Genomic DNA, 24,883 nt, shown 5'->3' with positions numbered 1-24,883 from the left:
GGAAAGGTCCTGCCAGCTGGCAGAAAGCGCTGCAGCAGCCATCACGTGCGGCGAGCCACCTGCTCCTGCGCAGAGGGAAAGGCCTTTCTGGGCAGCGACAGCAGGACCTCTGCTGAAGCACTGTCCACGCATCGGGTGGCCAGCCAGGGCAGACAAAAGCCCTCAGCAGCGACAGCAGGACCTCTGCTGAAGCACTGTCCACGCATCGGGTGGCCAGCCAGGGCAGACAAAAGCCCTCAGCAGCGACAGCAGAAGCGCCGAGCTGGGCAGCAGAAGGAGGCAGCCGCGCAGGGCTCACAGCTCCAGCGCTGCCTCTCCTGTTGTGAGGGCAACGGCGAGAAGGTTCTGCTCTATGTGTCTTGGCTTGACCTCGGAGTGAGGAGGAGGCCCTAAAGGTCTGCAGCTCTCCCCCATTTTGGTGGGATTGCAGCCTGGAGACAGATGTCTCTGCAGGGTCCTAACGTGGCTGCCAGTGCTGAGAGTGCTGGAGCAGATTCCTGCACCGGTGGAGCAACAACCTCCTGCACCAGGACAGCTGAGGGGGCACCTGCTGGGAAGCAGTTCTGAGCAGGAGCACCTGGGAGCCCTGGGGGACAAGTTCCCAGGGAGCCTGCTATGTGCCCTTGTGGCACAGAAGGCAAATGGTCTCCTGGGGTGCGCCGAAGTGTGGTCAGTCACAGGCTGAGGGAGGTTCTCCTCCCCCTCTGCTCTGCCCTAGTGAGGCCTCCTCTGAGTGTTGTGTCCAGTTCTGAGGGAACTGCTCAAGGGAATCCAACAGAGGTCCACAAAGCTGCTGAGGGGCCTGGAGCAGCTCTGTGAGGAGGAAAGGCTGGGAGCCCTGGGGCTGAGAGCCTGCAGAATAGCAGCCCCAGAGGGCGTCTGAGCAATGCTCAGCAAGAGCTAAAGGAGCTGGGGCCGGCGAGAGGCTGGGGCCAGGCTCTCGGCAGTGGTGCTCAGGGACAGGACAAGGGGCAATGGGCATAAAGCGGAATCCTGGCGGTTCCACTGAAAACCTGAGCAAAACTCCCCCGTGGGGGAGCAAAGGCTGCTCAGAGAGGTATGGAGTCTCCTCCTCTGCAGACATTCCAAGCCCCCCTGGCCACAGCCGGGCAGAGCAGCACGCCGCGGCCGGCGGAGCAGCGCGGCGCGGAGACGCCGAGCCGTGCCGTGCCGTGCCGGGCATTGTGGGCGCTGTAGTCCGCGGGTAGCAGCACTACAAGTCCCAGCCTGCCGGAGGTGAAAGGGGAGGAGAAGTGGGAGAAGAAGGAGGAGGAAGGGAGCCGGCTCGGACCAGGCCTCCAGCCCGTGAGGGAGAGCCCCCCGGGGGCGGGCCGCGGCGGCATGCGGCTCCTCGGCCGGCCCGGCCCGCTGCGCAGCACTGCCCTGGCTGCCCGGCCGCCAGGGCGGCTCAGAGCGGGGCCGGCGGCGCGGAGGCGCTTCTCGGCCCGCGGGCGGCCTGGCGGCACCATGGCAGAGGAGGCCAAGAAGCTGGCAGCCTTCGCCGCCGTGGACAAGCACGTCCAGGTGAGGCTGCCCCAGCCCGGCTCTGCTCGCAGCGCGGACCCCGCGGGGCACGGGGTGGCCGCGGGGCACGGAGCCTCGGGGTGCGCTAAGCAGCTCTGGGGTGCAGGGACTCCCTTAAGGCACGGAGCGGCTCTGGGGTGCAGGGGCAAGCCCAATGCACGGAGCGACTATGAGGTGAAGAGACTCCCCGAAAGCGCAGAGCGGCCACGGCGTGCAGGGACTCCCCGAAAGCACAGAGCGGCCACGGCGTGCAGGGACTCCCCGAAGCGCAGAGCGACTCTGGGGTGCACGGAGCGGCCATGAGGCGAAGGGACTCTCTTAAGGCACAGAGCAGCTCTGGGGTGCAAGGACACCCCAGTGCACGGAGCGGCCGTAAGGCGAAGGGAATCCACTAAGGCACGGAGCGGCTCTGGGGTGCAGAGAGACTCCCCTAAAGCACAGCGGCTCTGGGGTGCAGAGAGACTCCCCTAAAGCACAGCGGCTCTGGGGTGCAAGGACACCCCAGTGCACGGAGCGGCCGTAAGGCGAAGGGAATCTACTAAGGCACGGAGCGGTTCTGGGGTGCAGAGAGACACCCCTAAAGCACAGAGCGGCTCTGGGGGTGCAGGGACACCCCGATGCACGGAGTGACCACCGGGTGCACAAATGAACCCCAGGATGCGTGGAGTAATCGCGGAGGGGGGCGGGAGGGGCAGGCACCCCACAGTGAGGGGTGGCCAGGGGGTGCACAGAGCCTCCAGGTGCACTCAGGTGCTCCGGGCTGTACAGACCCCTCCAGTGCACAGAGTGGCCACGAGGTGCAGGGGCACCTCAACGGGTGGAGTGGCCATGGGGTGCATGGAGCCTCCCAGTGCGTGGGTAGACCCTGGAGTGTACAGAGCAGCTCTGGGTAGCAGGGACCCCCTCCAGTGCAGAGTGGCCGTGGGGTGTTCTGAGCCTGCCAGCTCATGGACCGGCTGCGGGATCCAGTGAGTCCTCCACTGCACTCAGCAGCCCGGAGGTGCATGGATAGGTTGTGGGATACACGGGCAACTCACCCCCCACCCCGGAGCATGGACACTCGCGGGGTACAGGGAGGAGCCCTGGAGTGCACGGATGATCCCTGTCAAGCCTCTTCCTCCTTCGCTTTGGTCTGCGCTCCTTTCAGCCTGGAGAGAAGGCAGAAACCACTTGTCCCTCTCTCCCTTCTACGCGCACCCAGCGCACACCGTCTTGGCAGCGGCCCTGAGCCTCGGCCCGCACCTCCGCACTTTCACCCTGCCCGCTCCCGCTGGCTGGGCTGCGGTGGGCGCTGAGGTTAGCAGCTAGCCCCATCCCGCACCTCAGTCCAGGTCCGGGGTGCGCCCCTGCGGCGCCCTGTTGCTGAGCGCCCCGTCGAGGAGCCGCAGCCCCTGAGCAGGGCGTTGTGCCGGGCAGCAAGGGACTGTAACCAACCCCAAGGTCAGACGGCTCTGGAGCTACTTGAGCTTTGGCACAGCCTGCTGTGAGCGCCGGGGAGATGAAGGGTTAACGCCGCGCAGTAGTTATCGCAGTGTTTGCCGTGCGGGCCCTTTTGCAACGGCGGTGGTGAAACTGGAGTTGGGCTGCTGCCAGCGAGGTAGCTGTTGGCAGCTGCGGGCGGGAGGGGAACTCCTGCCAGCTTCCGCGCTGGGTCGGCACCTCGAGCTTCAGTTGCTGATGGCTTCACTGATGCCCCCTAAATGTTTCTCTCCTTCTGTCGCCGCTGAGCAGCCTACTCGTCTGAAAGCAGGCTGTGGGGTCGGGGGGGAGCCCTTTGCTGACCCAAAGCAAGCCCCAGGATTGTACACTGAGGGATTTCGGGACGAGTCGTGGGGCCAAGGTGTGCGGCCGAGGCAGGACTGGGGATGGACTTTTTAAGGTGCCAGGCAGTAATAGGACTGAGGGGGATGGAGCAAAATTAGAAGTGGGGAGATTCAGACTGGATGTTAGGAAGAAGTTCTTCACCGTGAGGGTGGTGAGAGACTGGCACAGATTTCCTTGGGAGGTGGTGGAAGCTTCATCCAGAAGGTCTTTAAGGCCAGCCTGAGCAACCTGATCTGGTGTGAGGTGTCTGTGCCCATGGCAGAGGAGTTGGACCTTTGAGGTCCCTTTCAAGCCTGACAGTTGTGTGATTCTGTGAGTGCTGTGAGTGGTCACACGGAGTCACAGTATGGTAGGGGTTGGGAGGGACCTTCAAAGGTCATCGAGTGCAACGCCCTTGCCACAGCAGTGTCACCTGCAGCAGAGCAGTACATCCAGATCTAGGTGAAAAACGCCCAAGGAACAAAGACTAACAGCTGAGACAGTTACCAGGGTCAGCCTCCAAACTCCCCTCCGTTTGCATTGCACTTTGGTGTTGGTGATACCAGGACCATAAAGACAGCATTCCAGTTAGAAAGGGAGGACAGGATCACAGCCTGGCTGCTGCAGGACAGTGACTCTGGTTTAAGTCAGTGCTGTCGGCATTAGCTCCTGCTCTGCTGTTTGATAGAGGTGGTTATCAGGGGAGGGCTAGGTTGGGCTTTAGAAAGGTTGAGTGCCCCTTGGATTTGGACTGAAACGTGGCTCTGGATTTTGCACTTGCCCTAGTGAAGGCAGCTGGCCTTTGTGCTCTTCTTAAGTCAGGCACACTTGGGATGAAGTTAGTGGCCATCTCCCAGCTGATCCAAGTTCAGTGCCCTGCTGTGAGCCTGCTTAAGGAGTACACACAGTGTCCAGGGTAATGCTGCAGCTGCTTCTTGTCCAGTTTGTCTCGAAGCAGTGGTGGAGAAGCAGGTTCGAGTCAGCACAGTTAGGTGGCCTCATCCGTCGGAGGAAACCAGGCTCTGTTTGCACTGTCAGGGTGCAGCTGCTGTGTGTAACAGTTTGGTCGTTAGATCTGTCACTGCTAGTGGGAGGAACAACGTCGTCTCTGAAAGCAGAGCTGGAGACTCCCTCCACGCTTGCATGGTGGGGATGTGTGGGAGATGTCACTGACTTGAGGAGCTTGGTTCTGCTGCAAGATCAGGCTCCTCATCTGGCATCGTCCTTCACACCCATCCCAGGCTGTAGCAGCACAGCAGCTCCCTGTGCAGCCTGGGGCAGGGGGGGCTGTTGGGGAGACTAGGTCAGGGGAGCTTTATTCTCCTGGGTTTGTTTCAGTTAAAGCCAGGTGTGGTTTGCTCACAGCATTTGTCTCTGGGCAGCCACAGGAGTGGATTTGTGCAGTACTGGAGCAGACACCAAGATGATTCTATTCAGTTTGGAGAAGGCTGCAGGGAGACCTTAGAGCAGCCTTGCAGCACCTGAAGGGGACTCCAGAAATCTGGGAACAAACTTTTTCCAAAGGCTTGCAGTGACAGGGTGGGAGGCAGTGGCTTTTTGCTGGAAGAAGGGCAATTGAGACTGGAAACCAGGAAGAAGTCCTTTACAATGGGGGTGGCGAGACACTGGGACAGGTTACCCAGGGAGGCTGTGGATGCCCCAGGGATGGCCATGTTCCTGCCCGTGGCAGAGGGGCTGGATGATGTTGAAGGTCCCTTCGAACCCAGCCCATTCCGTGACTGTATGACCAGCCTCAAGCTGTGGGCTCTGCTGCCCTGAGGGCTTGGAGGAGGAGGCTGGCCTGGGGGTTTAGAGCTGTAAGCAGCTTGGGGAGAGCTGGCTTTGGGTTTACACAACACCTCCGAGGGCAGGCCCTGCTGGCAGCTCCTTCAGAGAGGAAAAGGGGGGCGAGAGCCGTGGGCCCTTCTGCCCCAGTGGGCTGAGAATCGCTAGGAGGCAGCTTTGGGCTTTGCCCTGTGTGTATCTCCTGCTCTTTGCCCATGTCGATCCTAGGCTGGCAGACATTGGTCTGGCCAGCCCGGTGGTGCTGCTGCCAGCCCTCGATGCCTGGCTGCTGCATTGGCAGGGACAGTGCTCACTGCTGACCCTGCTCAAGCAGCCCCTCCGAGAGCCCTCAGCTCACAGTGGCTCCATGCCGTGGGTTTGTGCTGAGGGTTTAGTAAACAGCTTGCCATGACTTACTCTGTGCATAGAATCAGAGTCACCGAGGGGTCTGGGCTCCTCCACTAGAGCAGGCTGCCCATAGCCCTGTCCAGCCTCACCTGCAATCTCTCCAGGCATGGGCCCCAACCATCTCCCTGGGCAACCTGTTGCAGTGTTCCAGCAGCCTCCTGGTGCAGAACTTGTTCCTCACATCCAGTCTCAGTCTGCTCTGCTCTAGTTTGAAGCCACTGCCCTTGTCCTGTCCTCGCAGGCCTTTGCAAACAGTCTCTCTCCATCCTTTGCAGGCTCCTTTCAGGTACCTGAAGGTTGTTACTAGGTCTCCTCAGAGCCTTCTCTTCTGCAGGCTTAACACCCCCAGCTCCCTCAGCCTGTCCTTGTAGCAGAGCTGCTCCAACCCCTCAGTCGTTTCCATGGCCTCCTCTGGACCTGCTCCATCAAGTCCATGTCCTTCCTGTGTTGTGGTGCTGCTCCTTGGTGCTGTGAGCAGGGCTTGCCCTTTGCATGCTGACCTCCTGCTCTGCTTCTGGCCAACATTTGCCCTGCCCCTGGTTTCAAAAGCAGATGGGTTTGGGCTGCTTTTGCCTGTGGTCTGGCTGGGGTGGGAGCTGAGGGAGAGGTGGGAGCTGCAGAAGGGCAGAGTGACAGTGCTGGGCTAGGCTGGCTTGAAGTGTTTTCTGGGAAACTCACTTAGCTCAAGGTCTTGCCACTGCCCAAAGGAGGCTGCTTGGAGCCTCCTCACTGGTGGAGCTACTCAGCCTGGAGAAGAGAAGACTCCAGGAAGACCTTAGAGCGGCCTTCCAGTATCTGAAAGGGGCTACAGAAGAGCTGGGAAGGGACTTTTGACTAGGACCTGTAATGATAGGAAGAGAGGCAATGGCTTTGAGCTAGGAGAGAGGAGATTGAGATTGGGGATGAAGAAGAAATTCTATCTAGTGAGGATGGTGAGACACTGGTACAGGCTGCCCAGGGAGGCTGTGGATGCCCCCTTGCTGGAGGTGTTCAAGGCCAGGCTGCACGAGGTCTTGAGCAACCTGGGCTGGTGGGAGATGTCCCTGCCCGTGGCAGGGAGTTGGAACTGGATGATGTTTAAGGTCTTTTCCAGGCAAACCCCTTCAAGTTCATCACCACCCTCGTGTGCTCCTCCTGCTCACTGTGGTGGAGTGGCTGATGCTGAGGCTTTCCCTGGGCATCCCTGCAGTGCATCCAGCTGCTCCAAGAAGCTGTTCCCCCCTCTAGAAATGGGGGCACAGAGGAGACCCCCCTGCCTCTTCCCAACTTGGAACTCAAGTCTGCTGGGACAGTACTGCCTATGTCCTGCCAGCCTCCAGGCAGCTTTGCTTGCCCTGGCCTTGACTGGCCACGCTTGGCTCCGAGTGCTGGGTGGGTGGCAGCAGGAGGCTCGGGAGAGCTATAGGGTTTCCACTGGCAGTGTTGCTGGTGTGCAGCTGGCATCTGTTGCTTTCCCCATCTCTTGCAGAGTCATGGTGATTAGTGAGGGCTGGAGTATAAGCTGAGCCTCTGCTTGCCTGATGGGAGGTGGATGACATTTGTTTCATTGAGGTCTTAACCTGCAGAAGGGAGGGAAGTCGTTCATCCGAGAGGAATGCGACCTGCCCTGAGCTCCACCTTGCCAGGCAAGGTGGTGTCCAAGTTCAGTTTCAGCCGCTCCAAGTGCTGCAGGTGTGGAGTTTTTCCCCAGCTGCCAAACTGTGGATTTACTCCACATGGACAAAGAACTCCAGACCTCTCTAATGCCCAAGAGATAATGCACAGCAGCCCTGGGCCTGCGTCTCTGGATGGCCTCAAGGCTTTCCCATCTGGAGTCTCTGTAGTGATATTGGGCCTCCCTAAGTTAATTTAAGCTTTGGATCCCGTCCAAAGAAAGAGAAATACACCGAAAATGGGAAGTTTCTAAGAGGCCAGGGGTAGCTCTCAGTTGGTGGGAGGCAGAGCTGATCATAAACAGATGTAGCTGGCAGAGCATCCTTCTGTGGAGCTAAGAGGGCTGCAGCCACCCACCCTCAGCCTGCAGCACCTCTCACAAGCACGTCTGCCCTCTGGATGAGACAGCAGATACCCTTCTTAAACCACGCCGTAAGCAGGGGGAGGCCAGGGCTGAGCTGTGGTTAAACTGCAGGCACTGCCAGGCTCCCTCCGTGTCCAGGCTCCCGCACAGCCAAGCTGTGTCCTCTGGTTTGGAGCAGCTTTTGTTGTGCTCCGGAACAGCTGCTGTGCTCTTGGCTTCGGCCGCTGGTGCATCCATACCGCTGGCAGCAACCCCATGCTTGTACCGTGTGGCTGCCTTGGGAGATGTTATCTTGAGGTTGTTTTCAGCTGCTTCCTTTGTGGTATTGTCTGAAGCTCCCAGCTTTCCGGCAGGAGAGGCTGTGCCAGCGACCAGAATGAGAGGAAATGGCCTGAAACAGTGCCCGGGGGGGTGGGGGGGTGGAGGGGGGTGTTAGAAGAAATGTCTTCATTGAAAGATTCTCAGAATGCTGGCAGAGGCTGCCCAGGGAGGCGCTGGAGTCTCCATCCCTGGAGGTGCTCAAGAAAGCCGTGGCCGTGGCACCTGGGCACATGGCTTGGTGGCCGTGGTGGCATTAGGTGTATGGCTGGACTCTGACCTAAGAGGTCTTTTCCAACCCAAACAGTTCAGTGGCTCTGTCTGGGCTCACCCCAGCAGTGGGGGTGTCTAGCAAGGACGTGGCCTCCAAGCAGAGGGTGAGCTGCTGAGAAGCCCCTAGCAGCTGCAGCAGTCGTGCCCTCGCTGGCACTCTGTGCTCCCTTCCTCGCCCGCAGCCTGCTGGGCCGCCGTGTGCTGGCAGGGGTGCCCGGGCAAGGCTCCTCTTGCACGTGTTCGCCAGCTCCAGCCGGCCCAGGGCGGCAGGCAGCCCTGGTGCCCAGCCCCGGTAACAGCTCTCCTCTGCCTCTCTTTGGTTCGCAGAACAATCAGGTCCTGGGCATCGGGAGCGGCTCTACGGTCGTCCATGCGGTGCATCGATTAGGTAGGAGGCTCCCCTGCCTGTGCTTCCCACCACAGAAGGTCCCCTCCTGTGCCTGCCCCAGCTACTTGGAGCAGTCTGGATGCTGCCTTAGAGCTCAGGTGTGTTCGCTGCCTGCTCCGAGCCGAAGGTTAAAACTGGCTCTTGTGCTCAAGTGTACGGCACGGAGAGTGCTGAGGAGGTAATGGTGTGCCACCTGTTCTGCCCGTGCTGCCAGCCAAAGTGCTTTCCTGGCACCCACCCTACACTGGAGCCGAGCCCCTCTCTTCCATTGCAGCTCTGCCAAGTCCTGGCTTGCTCTGTGGCTTTGGGCCATGCAGCTGCTCCGCTTCTGTTAACCGCTTGTGTGCGGCTCGCATCACAGCTCACCATGAGGCTGCTGCTGGAGGACAATCAGAAGGAGGCTTCTGGATCTGATTTATGTTCTGTATGCCCTGCAGCTACATTTGCCTGCTTGTCCTAGGTGCAGCTGTGCTGAGGGTGTGATTCAGGCCATCAGAGCACCAGGCCGCAGTGAGGCAGCAGGAGGGTGGTTATCCTCACGCCTCGCTGCAGAGGGTGCTGAGGTTTGAGGGTTCCTTGGAAGGGCAGATCTTGTGGAGGTGCTCATCTTGCCCTGCTCTCCCTGGCTCCAGGACAGAGCAGCCCTGTGTGACTGGAGTGCAGCAAGCCTGTCACGGCTGGGGGCCTTGCCTGGACACAGGGAGGGGATGTGGAGGTCACCGCGTCCCACCCGGGTGGCTGCGGAATCCCCTTGTGGCCTCCAGCTCCTGTGGGCTGAGGGATCTCCTTGTGACCTCCAGCTGCCCCAGGCAGAGCTGTTCCCCAGCCCTGGCAAGCAGGGCTGAGGTCTGGGCATGGTGCAGAAGTGAAGCAGAGATGGTGCTGTGCCTGCCCCTTGGCACCCACCTCACCCCATGCTGGTCTGGGAGCTGGTGTGGGAGCTCAGCTCAGCTCTCTGGGCTTGGCTGTGCCACAACCACCCTCGACTCTGCCAGAATTGGTCTCTAAATAACTGGATGTGGCATGGGATGTGGAGGGCCTGTCCCAGGCTGCCAACTCTGACTTCTCAGCCCTGCTGAGTGCCTTAGCCCTGGAGCAACAGCCTCAGTTACTGCAGCTCGAGTGCTTGCAGCAGCAGCAGCAGCCTGACGGGGAGGCAAGCAGCCCCTGTGCTTCCCGTGGTGGGAGAGCTCTGGCATATGCCTAAGTGGGGTAATTACTGAACTAACGTTTTGCCCATGACAGCTCAGTAATAGAGGTGTTGGTGACTTGGGGTTAGCCTGGGGGAGGGAAGATTGCCTTCCATTTAATGGAATACTGGACTTCATTAGGCCTCTCCCTGCCACGGATTTAAATGTTCTGTAATGAATGAGTGTGGTCTCCCCACGGCACCAAGCCAGAAAACCTTTCAGGCAGCTGCTGCAGCTCTCTGTTTCCAGGGAGCACAGCAGCAGCAGCAGTCTGGTGGAGTGGGGCTGGTGTCCCAGGTGAGGGTTTGCTGAGGAGGCTGCTCCGTGCCCAGCAGCGCGGAGCTTAACGGTGCCCTGAAGGGCTGAGCCAGGGTGGGTGCCTGCATTTCTGCCTGTGGAAGCTGAGCCCCAGCCTGTGCAGGGTGCCACCTGTTTGCCCTGTGAGCCTGGCTGAGTGATTGGCAAGCCAAGCAAATAATTGCAGTGATTCAGAGGGGCTGCTCTGCACGAAGGGCTCTTAAAGCGAGAGCTGCTGTGAGCTTTTCCCTCTGCAGCCACCAAACGCAGGCTTCTGCTCTGTCTTTTGCCCCTGCAGCCGAGAGGGTTAAAGAGGAGAACCTGAGCATCGTCTGCATCCCCACCTCTTTCCAGGTGAGTGCTGCCCTCCTGTGCTACTCCAGACACTCAGGGGATTCTCTTGGGCTGCTCCCCAGCCTGCCTCACTGTCCTGGGAGTTAACAAAAGCAGTGCTGAAAGCAGCTGTGATGCAGCTGTGGATGTGCCTCAGGAAGAGCCTTGTGGACAGGCTGGAGTGATAGGCCAAGGTCAGTGGGGTGAGGTTCAACAGGTCCAAGTGCTGGGTCCTGCACTTGGGTCACAACAACCCCAGGAAGGCGCCAGGGGTGGGACAGAGTGGCTGGAAACTGCCCAGCAAAGACCTGGGGGTGCTGGGTGAGTGCAGCAGAAGATGAGCCAGGGCATGCCCAGCTGCTGAGGGGCATGGTTTAGCCTGAGCCTTGGTGGAGTTAGATAAGAGCTGGATGGTCTGGCAGAGCTCTTCCAATCCAGACAGTGCTGTGCCTCTGTAAGCCGTGCTGCTGGTGTGTCTCAGCCTGCCCTGAGCTGCAGCGAGGCCGTGGTGCCAGGGGTGTGTTCTGAAGCTGTGTGGCAGTGCTGGTAGGGCTGCTGCTGGTGTGGGGCAAGCTCTGGGTGCAGCTGGTGGAGAAGCTGCTCCGTAGCAGTGAATCGATTCCCAACGCACAATTCCTTGGAGCCTCTTGGCCTGCTTCGTGTCAAGCCCTGAGGAGTGCCAGTCAGGCTGCAAGCAGCAGTAGCAAGCTGCTGTGCCTTCAGGAGGCACCCAACATGCAGCAGCTGCCCTCCAGAAGGGATGGCAGGAAAGGAATCAGTGGAATCTTCTCCTTTGCTGGGACTGGGGCAGCCCAAGGAGGCTGCTAAGAGATTGGCAGGGACAGATAATGTGGTTTGGTGCTGGAAAGCTGGGGAAGCCTGGGAGCTGCTTCCCTGCCTTTGGGCCACCTGCCTAAGGTGGGAGTGTGCTGCAGAGGAACAGCTGTCACCTTGTCCCCTTCAGGCAGGTAGTGGTGACATGGTGTGGTAGCCTTCTCACAGCCCTACTCTGGACCTTAGCACTGTACTTCTGCCCCAGCCTGGAGTCTACCAAGCGGTGAGGCAGTCACGCAGAGGCTCTCCTTGGAGCGTTTCAGGCCCTGGTGTCTGACCCTGCTGTAGCCTGAAGGCTGGATAGAGACCAGCCTGAATTTCCCTAAGCTCCTGTAGCTGCTGAAGCTCCTCTTACCTTGGGATGCTCTGTGAGGAGTGCTGTGGGAGGATGGGACTCTCCTTTTGCCAGCTGTTGCAAACAGCTGGTGGCCACCTGGGACCTAAGACAAATGGGTGCAGAGGGCAAGAGGTCCAAGTCAGTTCTGCGGGGAGGGGTCAGTTGTTTGTCCTCTGGCAGTGCTTCTGTGGCTATGCAGAGCGTGGTGAGAGTCTGGCTTGGAGCTGTCTGGGAAAAGCTGGGCAAGGGTCTGGAGGAGAGGGCTGGGGAGCAGCAGCTGAGGGAGCTGGGGCTGTGCAGTGTGGGGAGGAGGAGGCTGAGGCAGACTCGTTGTTGTCTGCAGCTTCCTGAGAAGAGGCTGCAGTGAGGCGGGGGTTGGGCTCTGCTCCCCAGTCTCATGTGATATGAGGAACTGGCCTGAAATGGTGCCAGGGGAGAGTTAGGTTGGAGAGGAGGAAAATGTCTTTGCTGCAGGAGTGGTCAGGGACTGGCAGAGGCTGCCCAGGGAGGCGCTGGAGTGCCCATGCCTGGAGGTGTAGAAGAAAGGTGTGGCCGTGGCACCTGGGGACATGCGTTGCTGGGCCGGTGGCTGGGCTGGATGATCTCAGAGGGCAGTGGTTCTGTAAAATGCTCCCATCCTGAGACAGTGACCCACTTGAGCTAGGAGCAGTGCTCTGGGCTGAGCCAGCAGGTGCTGGGGGCAGTGGTGCCAGAGCTGCAGGAGTGTGCTGGAGCCTGCTGTGCTGTGAGATGTTTGGGCAGTTGTGTAGCTCCACAGGGTTTCTTAGCAGTAAAACAAAGAGGGAAAGGAGAGAGAGACCTGCAGAGCACAGATCCCCCTGGCACAGGGCTGCTCCCACCTCGGGCAGCTGCTGGGAGCTCTGCCAGATGTGAGTGCCCTGTGCCCAGGCCAGCAACGCTGCCTCTTGTCTCCACTGCATGCAGGTGGGACTGGTGCCTCTGCTCCCTGGCGAGGAGGAATTAGTCTCAGTGACCTTTAATTCTCCTCCCTTCCCTCTTGTCAGTCTGGGGTGTCCCAGCAGCAGCAGTAAGCTAGAGCAGGGTAAGTACCTGTCCCATGGCTGGTGTGCTTTGCCTCCTCTTCAGCCCGAGGAGTGCCAGGAGCTGTGCGGCTGCCAGCGCTCGTCTGCCCGCGGAGGGAGCTCTGCCTTGGAGCCCTGCTGCTCTGCTCTCAGTGCCTTGCACGCAGAGAGCCCCAAGAGAGGCACCTCCTTTCCACACCACTGACTCCCAGCCTGCTCAGGGCCTGGCCTGCATGCCCAGCACAGTGGTTTTGGGTACTGTCCATGCCCAGAGCCCTGAAGTCTCTTCCTGTGGACACGCTGTGAACCCACTGGTGGTTGTAGTCTGGATGTTGTGAGCCCCTAGGCCAAACCTAGTGCACGCACCAAGAGCACACAGGCCGTGGGGACAAAGCTGCATGCCATCAAATGCCACCACAAACAAGCCAGGTCATTCCTCTTTGCCCGGGCTACCACCTGCTGACCTTGCTGTGTGCTTCTGGGATGCCCATAGAGGGGGTTGATGCACTTGGATGGTGTTGGTGGGCAAGAGTCAGTGCAATCAGTTGGGCCAGGGTGTTGTGTTAGGGTTTTGGTCTAGCTACAGCATGGTAGAAGGTTCAGGCTTGAGAGAGTCTGTGTAAGGAGGGAGCCTCACTTGGGTGAGTGCAAGCACAAGGTCTTGCACCTGGGCCATGGCAATGCCAAGCACAAACCCAGGCTGGGTGAGTAGTGGCTCCAGAGCAGCCTGCAGGAGAAGGCCCTGGGGGTGCCAGTTGGTGCCAGAGTGCCCAGCAGCCAGCACTGGTCCCTGGCAGCCCAAAGCCAGCTGTGTGCTGGCTGCAGCCAGAGCAGGCAGAGCAGCAGCACAGGGAGGGGATTCTGCCCCTCTGCTCTGCCCTGCTCAGCCCTCACCTGCAGCACTGCCTCCAGCTCTGGGAACACAGCACAAGAAGGACCTGGAGCTGCTGGAGAGGGTCCAGAGGAGGCCACAAAGATGTTCAGAGGGCTGAAGAACCTCTGTTGTGGGGACAGGCTGGGAGAGTTGGGGCTGTTGAGCCTGGAGAAGGCTCCAGGGATACCTCAGAGGAACCTTCCAGTACTTGAACGGGCCCTAGGAGTGCTGGGGAGGGACTTCTGGACAAGGGCTGGGAGTGCCAGGAAGAGGGGGAATGGATTGAAACTTGAGGAGGGGAGACTGAGAGTGGAGATGAGGAAGAAACTCTTTAGAGTGAGGGTGGTGAGACACTGGCACAGGTTGCCCAGGGAGGCTGTGGATGTGGGGGTGTTCAGGCCAGGCTGGATGAGGCCTTGAGCAGCCTGTGCTGTGGAGGTGTCCCTGCCCGTGGCAGGAGGGTGGAGCTGGCTGGTGTTTGAGTTCCTGTCCAGTCCCACCGCTGTATGGCTCCGATGTTCTGTAACACACAGACCCAGACCCACTCGAGGCCCTGTAAGCTCAGACTCCTGCTCATCTGAGGACTGCTCCAGGGTAGCTCTGGCTGTCATGTGCAGCATTGCCACTGAGGGCAACCCACGGTGGCCTCAGGAGAAGTAGATGGGTGCCAGCCAGCAGCAGCTGCTTCAGGAGGCTTCCCACCAGCTGAGCTTTCCTTTTGATGCCTTTTTTAAGGTCTCTGGAGGGGCTGGGGAGCTCCTGCCTGGCAGTGTCAGTCCTGCCTTGCTGCGGTGTGGATATTTCCTTTCCTGGCTGCCATTCCTCAGCCAAGGGAAGTCAGAGAGCCTGGGTGGGCCTGAGAGAAGGCCATGGCTGAGCTGAACCAAGGCAGGGCTCACAGATCCTGCATCTGCTCTAAAGCCTAGAGCCAAGTGGTTCCCACCGAGCTGCTGTGCAGGGCAGAGAGTGCTGAGCCCCAGCTGCGCTGCTCAGCCCAGCCCAGCAGCAGGGTCTGCTTCTGCTGCTGCTGCTGCACTCACTGCTGTGGCCCCACTGCTGGCTGCAGCCTCTCCACCAGCTGGGCCTGGGGCAGTGGGACCCTCCTGCCGCAGCTGAGGGGATGTCCAGGGTCTGCTGCCCTGTGCTGCTGGCAGTCACTGGTGTTTGTGTTGGTGCACAGGCTCGGCAGCTGATCCTGCAGAGCGGCTTAACCCTGAGCGACCTGGACAGGCACCCCGAGGTGAGTGCTGAGACCCCACGGACCCCCCACTGCCCCCTCAGAAAGCATCAGCATCCTTTGTCCCCTCCTGAGCAGTTCAGGCCCTCCCATTCCAAGGAGGACATCGAGGGGCTGGGATTCAAACAAGCAGGGTCAAAAGAAGCCAGCAGTGTCCCACGCTGAGCTTGGAGAAGCTCCTGGTGTTAATTACCTCCACTGTGTTAATGAGGAGAGAGGTGTGCAGAGAAAGCTGGATTCAGTTTCAGGGCCCACACTCCAGTAAGGACATTGAGGGCTGGAGCAGGTCCAGAGAAGGGCAACAAAGCTGGTGAAAGGTCTGCAGAACAGTGCTGGGGAGCAGCAGCTGAGGGAGCTGGGGGTGTTGAGCCTGGAGAAGAGGAGGCTGAGGCAGAGCTCATTGCTCTCTGCAGTGCCCTGAAAGGAGGCTGCAGTGTGGTGGAGGTTGGGCTCTGCTGCCTGGTCTCAGGTGATAGAAGGAGAGGAACTGGTCTGAAGCTGTGCCAGGGGAGGGTTAGGTTGGAGAGGAGGAAAATGTCTTTGGTGCAAGAGCAGTCAGGGATTGGCAGAGGCTGCCCAGGGAGGTGCTGGAGTGCCCATGGCTGGAGGCATTGAAGAAAGGTGTGGCCGTGGCCCATGGTCTGGTGGCCATGGTGGTGCTGGGTTGCTGCTTGGACTGGATGATCCTGGGGCTCTTTTCCAAGCCAAACAAGTCTCTGTTTCTCTGAACAAGAACTGGCTTCATTTGCTTTCTCCTCCAAGCTCCAGTGCTGCCCGAGTGCTTGTCCTGATAGCTGGCAAGCAGGCTGCCCTGCCATGGTTCCTCCAGGTGCTTGGAGTCTCCCAGGCTGAGGCTTGCTGGCCTGAGATGGAGATGTGCTGTTGCTGAAGTATCGTGGCCAAGATTCCCCCCAGGAGCCCCCCAGCCCATGGCTATCAGCAGCAGAGGGGAGGAGATGTGCCCTGCAGGGCAGAGTTGTTCAGGGCTTTAGGTGGGCAGGTGCCCTCGGGTGGCTGCTCACAGCTTGGGGGGGTGCAGCAGAGTGCTGCCAGCTCTCAGAGCACTGCTGCCTGCTCTCTGGGGCCTGACAGCCTCCCAGGCTGCAGCAAGAGCAGCAGCTGGGTGCTCCACAGGGGAGATTTCCACAACGAGTTTCTCCTCTTCCCACAGCTGGATGTTGCCATCGATGGAGCAGATGAGGTGGACTCTGACCTCAACCTCATCAAAGGGGGCGGGTGAGCCTCCTGTCCCTCTGCCCGCGCAGCTGCTGCTGGCCTCTCCGCAGCCTGGCCTGGCTGCAGGTGTCTCTGGGGTGGGCTGGAGAGGCTGAGGGGGTCCTGTGCAGGGCTGTGAGTGCTCCTGAGGCTTCTGACCTGGAGTGTGTGCAAGGGACACAGTGGGGCTGGGGAAGGAGCCCTGGAATGGGACAAGAGCACTGCCAGAAGCAGAAAGCCAGTGGAGGGGACAGGACATCGAGAGTGTCAGAGACACTGAGGGGCAGTCTGCTTCCTGCCTGCCTTTTACAGCCTGAGGTTGTTGGGGCTCCTTAGCCTAGGGAAGAGAAGGCTGCAGCGAGACCTAAGAGCAGCCTTTTGCTACCTCCAGGAGAGCTGGGGGGGAGGGGGCTTTTGACACAGGCATGGAGTGACAGGACAAGGGTGATGGCTTCAAACCGGGAGAAGCTGGGTGTGGATTAGATGTTAGGAGGAAATTCTCCCCCCTGGGGGTGATGAGGCACTGGAACAGGTTGCCCAGAGAAGTGGTGGGGGCTGCAGGCCTGGCTATGTTGAAAGCCAAGCTTGAGCAACCTGGGCCAGTGGGAGGTGTCCCTGCCCGAGGCAGGGGGTTAGAGCTGGATGAGCTTGAAGGCCCTTCCAAGCCAACCCCATCCTGGATTGCAATGCTGATGTGGTTTCTTTCTCTCCTTGCAGTGGCTGCTTGACCCAGGAGAAGATAGTTGCAGGATATGCAAAGTGTTTCATCGTTATCGCTGACTACAGGTGACAGTGGTGGCAGCTCAGTGTCCCAGGCAGGGTGGGGATGCTCCTGTATCAGGCCTTCCACTGGGGCAGGCTCCCAGCAAGTCACTTCAGCTTTGCTTCTTCGTGTTGACCTCAGCAGGCCTGCTAGGAACCAGCAGAGCTGGGGAGGGCAGGGCAGGGCTGCTCTGCTCCCTGAGCTCGGTGCCTGGAGCACACAACACATCTACCCTTCTGCACATGTGGCTGCAGGGCTGCACCAAAGGAGGCTGTGCAAACGTGGCAGGGCAGCATCCTGCACTGAGCTGCACATGTGGCTGCAGGGCTGCACCAGAGGAGGCTGTGCAAACGTGGCAGGGCAGCATCCTGCACTGAGCTGCACATGTGGCTGCAGGGCTGCACCAAAGGAGGCTGTGCAAACGTGGCAGGGCAGCATCCTGCACTGAGCTGCACATGTGGCTGCAGGGCTGCACCAGAGGAGGCTGTGCAAACGTGGCAGGGCAGCATCCTGCACCGAGCTGCACATGTGGCTGCAGGGCTGCACCAGAGGAGGCTGTGCAAACGTGGCAGGGCAGCATCCTGCACTGAGCTGCACATGTGGCTGCAGGGCTGCACCAAAGGAGGCTGTGCAAACGTGGCAGGGCAGCATCCTGCACTGAGCTGCACATGTGGCTGCAGGGCTGCACCAAAGGAGGCTGTGCAAACGTGGCAGGGCAGCATCCTGCACCGAGCTGCTCCTCCTGCGCCTCTGCGCACCGTAGCTGCCCGCTGTGTCCTCTGGGGCCTGGCTGGGAATGGTGGCAGCAGTGCCAGGCCTGGTGCTAACCCCCACTCCAACTGTGTCCTCAGGAAAAGATCCCAGAGCCTGGGGGAGCACTGGAAGAAGGGAATTCCCATCGAGGTTATCCCCATGGCTTACGTCCCTGTCACCAGAACCCTGACCAGGAGCTTCGGCGGCACCGCAGAGCTGCGGATGGCAGTCAGCAAAGCGGTGGGTGGCATGGGTGGCATGGGCACCACAGCCCCTGGGAGCCAGCTGGCTGTAGGCAGTACAGAGGGCTGCCCTTCAGTTCAAGCTAGGAGCTTCTGCTCCTGCAAGGGGCATCCTTTGGAGCTCCTCCTAATTAACCTTTAGTGAGTGAGGCCAAGTGCGAGCTCCTGCAGCTGGGCCATGGCAGTGCCAAGCACAAAGCCAGGCTGGGTGAGCAGTGGGGGTGCCAATTGGTGCCAAAGTGCCCAGCAGCCAGCACTGGTCCCTGGCAGCCCAGAGCCAGCTGTGTGCTGGCTGCAGCCAAAGCAGGCAGAGCAGCAGCACAGGGAGGGGATTCTGCCCCTCTGCTCTGCCCTGCTCAGCCCTCACCTGCAGCACTGCCTCCAGCTCTGGGGAACACAGCACAAGAAGGACCTGGAGCTGCTGGAGAGGGTCCAGAGGAGGTCACAGAGATGCTCAGAGGGCTGAAGAACCTCTGCTGTGGGCACAGGCTGAGAGAGTTTGGGCTGTTGAGCCTGGAGAAGAGAAGGCTCCAGGCAGACCCTAGAGCAGCCTTCCAGTACCTGAAGGGGCTCCAGGAGAGCTGTGGAGGGACTTGTGACAAGGGCTGGGAGTGACAGGAGGAGGGACAATGGCCTTGAGATGGGAGAGGGGAGATTGGGACTGGAGATGAAGAAATTCTTTAGAATGAGGGTGGTGAGACACTGGCACAGGTTGCCCAGGGAGGCTGTAGATGCCCCCTCCCTGGAGGTGTTCAAGGCCAGGCTGGATGAGGCCTTGAGCAGCCTGTGCTGGTGGGAGGTGTCCCTGCCCGTGGCAGGGGGCTGGAACTGGAAGGGCTTTGGAGGTCCAACCCAAAGCAGTCTATGACTGTTTAGATGTTCAGGGTGCTCACTGAGTGCCTCCCAAGTGTCTGTGAGCTGGCAGAGGAGGGCCTGCCAGGCTGGGGCTGCCCTGCTGTCTGTAAAGAGTGCTGGGGGCTACAGGGCACTGCCCTGCCATGAAGGGCCTCAAGCTGGGGCTGTGCTCATGCTCACTCCCAGGCTCCTCTATACCACATGCAGCTGCCACTGCTGCAGACTGCCCCATGCAGGGCACTGCACTGCTTCCCCTGGGAGCTGATTCCAGGGTCTGAGTGTGCTCAGGGGGAACGTTTCCTTCTGGAGTGCAGGGGGAATGTCCTCAGCAGCCCTTGTCTTTCCCGTGGCACTCCTTGTGCCAGGGGAGTCTCTTCCCTCCTTGGAGGCTGCTGCTGCCTCCTGGCACATGAGTGCTTGCTGGGCCCTGCTGAAGTGCCCTGTCCCCAGCCACAGCTGGCTCTGCTCTGTTGAAAGGACTCAGTTGCTCCTGCTGTTGGGCTTGAGAGGGTGCTGGGCACCTCTGGGATGCCCAAGTCCAGCAGCTCTTCAACTCCAAAACCTCCCCATGGTAGGCAGCAGCACCCCCTTTCCCCTGGGGCAGAGCAGCCTTGCTTTGGGCTTTGCTTGCAGGAGTGTTCTTGGGCCTTCTCTTCTGAGAGGTGCAGTGAGCAAAGTACAGCTCCTGAATGGTTCTGTGGGCAGGAGGAGGAGCAGTTGGCCTGGGTGGTGCTGTTATGGACTGGGCTCTTGAGTGATGACCCTGAACCATTGTGCTGGGGATGGCTGGAGCCTGGGAGGCTGTGACAGACCCTGGCTGTGCTCAGGAGAGAAGGAGCTCATGGTGACAAATGGAGTTTGGGCCCTGTGAGGAGCAGCTGAGGGAGCTGGGGGTGTGCAGTGTGGAGAAGAGGAGGCTGAGGCAGAGCTCATTGCTCTCTGCAGCTCTCTGACAGAAGGTTGCAGTGATGTGGGGGTTGGGCTCTGCTCCCCAGTTTCAAGTGATAGGAGAGGAACTGGCCCGAAATTGTGCCAGGGGAGGGTTAGGTTGGAGATGAGGAAACATTTTGTTGCAGGAGTGGTCAGGGATTGGCAGAGGCTGCCCAGGGAGGTGGTGGAGTGCCATGCCTGGAGGGGTCGAAGGGAGGTGTGGCTGTGGTGGTGCCACATTGGTGGTTGGATTGGATGATCTCAGAAGGCTGTTCCAACCCAAACAGTTCTGTGATCCTGTGCTTCTCAGGGCCCTGTGGTGACAGACAATGGGAACTTCATCCTGGACTGGAAGTTTGACAAGGTCCACGACTGGAGGGAAGTCAACACTGCTATCAAAATGATACCAGGTAAGGGCTGTGACACTGAGCAGCACAGAAGCTGCCTGGGGCCTGCTCCATGGCACACAGCCCTGGGGTGGGAGCTCTGCCCTGGGCAGCAGCAAATGTCAGAGTGTTTCCTGCCCTCACATGGCTCACACAATCCCAGCACCATGCTGGGGGTTGAAAGGGGCCTGTGCAGATCATCCAGTCCAACCTGACTGTTGAAGCAGGTGGCACAGGAACATGTCCAGATGGGGTTGGAGACTCCACAGCCCCTCTGGGCAGCCTGCTCAGGGCTGTCACCCACCTTTGTTTTCCCTTGGGAGATCACTCAGCTGTACCCAGGTGGCCTTCCCGTGGGGGCTGACCAGCTGGGCTGGTGCTGGCTGCCCAGGCTGCATTTCCCTGGGGCACAGCACTGCTGTGCTCAGCCTTGCTCCCTTGAGCCCCTCTGGCCAGTGACTTCGGTGGAGCCCCTGCTGGGCTCTGGAAGGCTCTGCACTGCCTTACAGCATCTTCCAAGAGGCTCACAGCCTCCTGTAGTCACAGAACTGTTTGGCTTGGAAAATTCCTCTGACATCATCCAGTCCAAGCAGCAACCCAGCCCCACCATGGCCATCAAACCATGGCCCCAAGTGCCATGGCCACAGGTTTCTGGAACCTCTCCAGGGATGGGCACTCCACCACCTCCCTGGGCAGCCTCTGCCAATCCCTGACCACTCTTGTACCAAAGACATTTTTCCTCCTCTCCAACCTAACCCTCCCCTGGCACAGTTCCAGGCCATGTCTCCTCCTGTCACCTAACAGCAGGCAGAAGAGCCCAGCTGCCCTTGCTATGAGGGTGCAGCAGGTCCTGGCTATTCCTGTTGCTGTGCAGGGGAGCAGCAGTGGCTGACCTTGCTCTTTGCAAACCTCCTGCAGGCACCCTGCTTTGCCTCAGACCTGCTGCCTGGGCCAGAGCTGCCTCTGGGTGACTCAGGTCTGCCCAGGGAGCTGCCACTCTGGAGCAGCAGAGGGGTGCAGCCACACCTGGATTTCTGTCTGGTTGTCTTGGCAAAGCCTGCTCCTGGATCTGGTCAGCTTTGGGATCCCTATTGTTGTGTTTTCAATTGTACCTCCCTGTGCTTGCCTCTGGTGAGGTCACACCTGGAATCATGGTTCACTTCTGGGACCCCCACTCCCAGAAGGACAGGGCATGGTGGAGGGAGTCCAGAGGAGGGCAAGAAAGGGTCTGGAGAACAGGTCTAGGGAGGAGCAGCTGAGGGAGCTGGAGGTGTTTAGTGTGGAGAGGAGGAGGCTGAGGCAGAGCTCATTGCTCTCTGAGAGGAAGCCGCAGTGAGGTGGGGGATGGGCTCTGCTCTCTAGTCTCTGGTGACAGGAGGAGAGGAAATGGTCTCAGGTCGCCCCAGGAGGGGTTAGGTTGGAGATGAGGAAAAGTTCTGCTGCAAGAGTATTCAGGGATTGGCAGAGGCTGCCCAGGGAGGTCGTGGAGTCCTCATGCCTGCAAGGGTTCCAGAAACCTGTGGCCATGGCACTTGGGGACATGATTTGGTGACCATGGTGAGGTTGGGTCAGTGCTTGGAATGGAAGATCTCAGAGGGCTTTTCCAAGCCAAGCAGCTGTGTGGTTCTCTGCAGTCCATGACACAGCTGCCTTGGCTGGCTCTGTGCTTGGTCGGGGCAGGCTGCTTTGGGTGGCGTCCTGTGGCAAGCAGCAATGGGCACAAGCTGGATCCCAGCAAGTTCCACTGCAGCATGAGGAGAAAATTCTTTGGTGTGAGGGTGCTGGAGCCTGGAGCAGGCTGCCCAGAGAGGCTGTGGAGTCTCCTGCTCTGGAGACCTTCCAAACCGACCTGGCTGTGCTCCTGTGTGCCCTTCCCTGGGTGCTGCTGCTTTGGCAGGGCTTGCACTGGCTGCTGTCTGAGCCCCCTGCCCTGCCCTGGGTGCTGCTGCTTTGGCAGGGCTTGCACTGGCTGCTGTCTGAGCCCCCTGCCCTGCCCTGGGTGCTGCTGCTCTGGCAAGGCTTGCACTGGCTGCTGTCTGAGCCCCCTGCCCTGCCCTGGGTGCTGCTGCTCTGGCAAGGCTTGCACTGGCTGCTGTCTGAGCCCCCTGCCCTGCCCTGGGTGCTGCTGCTCTGGCAAGGCTTGCACTGGCTGCTGTCTGAGCCCCCTGCCCTGCCCTGGGTGCTGCTGCTCTGGCAGGGCTTGCACTGGCTGCTGTCTGAGCCCCCTGCCCTGCCCTGGGTGCTGCTGCTCTGGCAGGGCTTGCGCTGGCTGCTGTCTGAGCCCCCTGCCCTGCCCTGGGTGCTGCTGCAGCGCAGTGTTGCAGTGAGTTCTTTGTGCACCAGGGAAGGCTCTCACACATGGGTCCCCCCCCGGGTACAGTTTCAATACTTCACTATAGCTTAAACACTAAAGCCATAAGGAGAAAGGGGTACTGGAAACCACAGTACCTGTGGCCCACCTGCTACAGCCACAGAGGGAAGGGCCTGTGGGAGAAGCTGCAATGCTGGGATATGACTAACAACCCCGAGTAGCTCTACTGCTGGAAGGACAGGGTATGCTCACCCTGTCCCTCTGGCCAGCAGAGCTGGGCAGCTGCTGTCCCCAAGGGCAGGCATCCCCAGCACGGGGCAGCAGCTGTTAGGCTGGTGAGCCTGGTGCTGCCCACAGCTCAGCCACCTCTGCTCTCGGTTCAGATGTGTTCAGAGCTCTGGGCTATGTGACCAGGCTGTCCCAGGAGGCTGAGCCAGGCAGAACCAAGCTTTCAGAGCTCTGGGCTGTGTGACCAGGCTGTCCCAGGAGGCTGAGCCAGGCAGAACCAAGCTTTCAGAGCTCTGGGCTGTGTGACCAGGCTGTCCCAGGAGGCTGAGCCAGGCAGAACCAAGCTTTCAGAGCTCTGGGCTGTGTGACCAGGCTGTCCCAGGAGGCTGAGACAGCAGAACCAAGCTCCTCCCTTGTTTCCCAGTCTGTTACTTAAGGACTTTCCCTACTGCCCATGTGCACTGTTGGCTTCGGTGGTCACGTAAGCCCCTAGCAAGGGGAGCCTTCATCGTCCCTCAGCTCCCTCTGCAGCTGGCTGTCCCTGCAGAGCTGGCTCCACATGCTGTTCAGCCAGCACCACATCCCGGCCTCTGGTTACAGGCATGGTGCCTGCAGGCTCTGTTTTCCTTAGGTGTATCACTTGAGAGCTCCCAGAGCCTGTTTCTTGCCAGGTCTTAGCTCTGGTAACCTGGCAGCTATTGGCCTGCTGCCCTCACTCCAGCCAGCCACACACCAACTGCCCTCTTACACGTGGCTGTGCCCTGGCACAGGGGGTGGCTGGCCCTGGCACAGGGGATTTCTATCCCTGGCGCAGGGGGTGGCTGGCCCTGGCACAGGGGATTTCTATCCCTGGAGCAGGGGGTAGCTGGCCCTGGCACAGGGGATTTCTATCCCTGGCACAGGGGGTGGCTGGCCCTGGCACAGGGGATTTCTATCCCTGGCGCAGGGGGTGGCTGGCCCTGGCACAGGGGATTTCTATCCCTGGAGCAGGGGGTAGCTGGCCCTGGCACAGGGGATTTCTATCCCTGGCACAGGGGGTGGCTGGCCCTGGCACAGGGGATTTCTATCCCTGGCGCAGGGGGTGGCTGGCCCTGGCACAGGGGATTTCTATCCCTGGCACAGGGGGTGGCTGGCCCTGGCTGAGCACAGGCTGCTCCACAGGTGTGGTGGAGACGGGGCTGTTCCTGGGCATGGCACAGGCAGTCTACTTCGGCATGGAGGACGGCTCGGTCAGCGTGTGCCAGCGCCAGCCCTGCTGACCCGCTGCTGCCCACTGCCAGGCTGCCACGCTGCCAACACCGCCCTTGCCTTACGCAGCAGCGCAGCCCGCGGCAGGACCTGCACCAGGCTGCACTGCTGCCACCCCGAATGTGATCTTCAGGAGCAAAGGGCAAGGCTCTGCTGCTGGAGAGCTCTGTGTTGACTGTTCTGGAGCAGTGGCTGCTCTGCAGAACCAGGGGCACCGACCTGCTTTAACCCTCGGAGCTGGGCTTCTGGGAGTGCTTCACCAAAAACAATCTCCCTGGCTGCTGGCTTGGGTTGGAGCTGGGCTTCAGCACCTTGGGAACAGAACCTGAGCCCTTCTGGGTGCTGGCGGCGCTGGGTGGCCCAGGGCAGCAGTGCTGGCAGTGCTGGGTGACCCAGGGCAGCAGCAGCACCCTGCCCGCTCTGGCTGGGACAGCGATGCACAGAGGAGCACATGCAGTGGGGACCTGCTGATGCCTTATTTGGAGCCTTTTTGGTTCAGGATTTGCTGCCTTTTATTTTTCTACACCTTTTGTAAGCCCCTCGGGTCGTTGTCCCCTGTGCACCTGGCAGCTCTCTGCGCCTCTGCTGTCTCCACGGGCATAAGTGAGGTCCTGTTCTGGGCCTCTGCCTGCAGGAGACGTTTCTTCTGTGGGCCCAAAGCTGCTCTCCCTGATTTCAGTACCTCTGAGGAAAGTCTGTTCCTTTAGCTGGAGGTGTTTGAGGCTTTGCTGACCAAGAGAAAGCTTTGAGTGCTTGGTGGAGCTCAGAGAAGCAGCTCCCAGCAGCTTAGGGCTTGGTGGCAGCTGAAGGTTTCTTGTCCCCGTGGTGGCAGCTGGTTGGGCTGTGGAAGGGCAGAGCAGCAGGCACAGGGGAACGGAGTCTTCCTGCCCAGGTTTCCCACATGTAGCAGGAGGGAGACTCTTCCAGCATCTCGTGCTCGGCGTCCAGGTGCTTTGCATGGTTCTGATGCCCAGGTGCAAGCCCTCTCTCTGTGTGGTGGACTCCAATAAAACTGTTCTACCGTTTGGTTCTTGCAGCGACTCTTCACTTGTGTGGGCAAGGGAGGAGGTCATCCTCAGGCTAACTTCTGCCCCTTGCCAGGGCCCTTTCCTCCTCTGTGCACTTGGCCTTTTTGCTTAAGGTTTTAAAGGCTGAACTGAGCAGGCTCTCTAATTGCCACTCATTAGCTGCAGTTCTCCTCTCTTACATTTGTCTGTCCAGCACCTCTGCACCTAAATACAGCTGCTTTTGTCTCCAAAAAGGAGCTCTTTTTATGGCTCTCATCTTCCCC

General features: G+C 59.9%; 1 protein-coding gene across 2 annotated transcripts; it reads left to right on the top strand.

Annotated features, from left to right (window-relative positions):
* The first annotated feature begins 1,274 nt into the window (after positions 1-1,274).
* On the top strand, positions 1,275-24,617 carry RPIA (ribose 5-phosphate isomerase A). Of its 2 annotated transcripts, XM_064151681.1 has the most exons (9): positions 1,275-1,524; positions 8,456-8,516; positions 10,302-10,357; positions 14,605-14,664; positions 15,833-15,897; positions 16,594-16,662; positions 17,491-17,632; positions 19,730-19,829; positions 23,506-24,617. In XM_064151681.1, exons 1-9 carry the CDS (start codon positions 1,342-1,344, stop codon positions 23,601-23,603), a joined length of 834 nt encoding a protein of 277 aa, XP_064007751.1. In that variant the 5' UTR covers positions 1,275-1,341; the 3' UTR covers positions 23,604-24,617. The 2 variants fall into 2 exon arrangements, with proteins under 2 accessions (XP_064007751.1, XP_064007752.1); XM_064151682.1 differs by lacking the exons at positions 8,456-8,516; positions 10,302-10,357.
* Positions 24,618-24,883: the final 266 nt, after the last annotated feature.

The sequence above is a fragment of the Pogoniulus pusillus genome, chromosome 11, assembly GCF_015220805.1.
Source record: "Pogoniulus pusillus isolate bPogPus1 chromosome 11, bPogPus1.pri, whole genome shotgun sequence".
In the NCBI taxonomy this organism is placed as follows: Eukaryota; Metazoa; Chordata; class Aves; order Piciformes; family Lybiidae; genus Pogoniulus; species Pogoniulus pusillus.
This window is presented reverse-complemented; position numbering and strand designations above follow the sequence as displayed.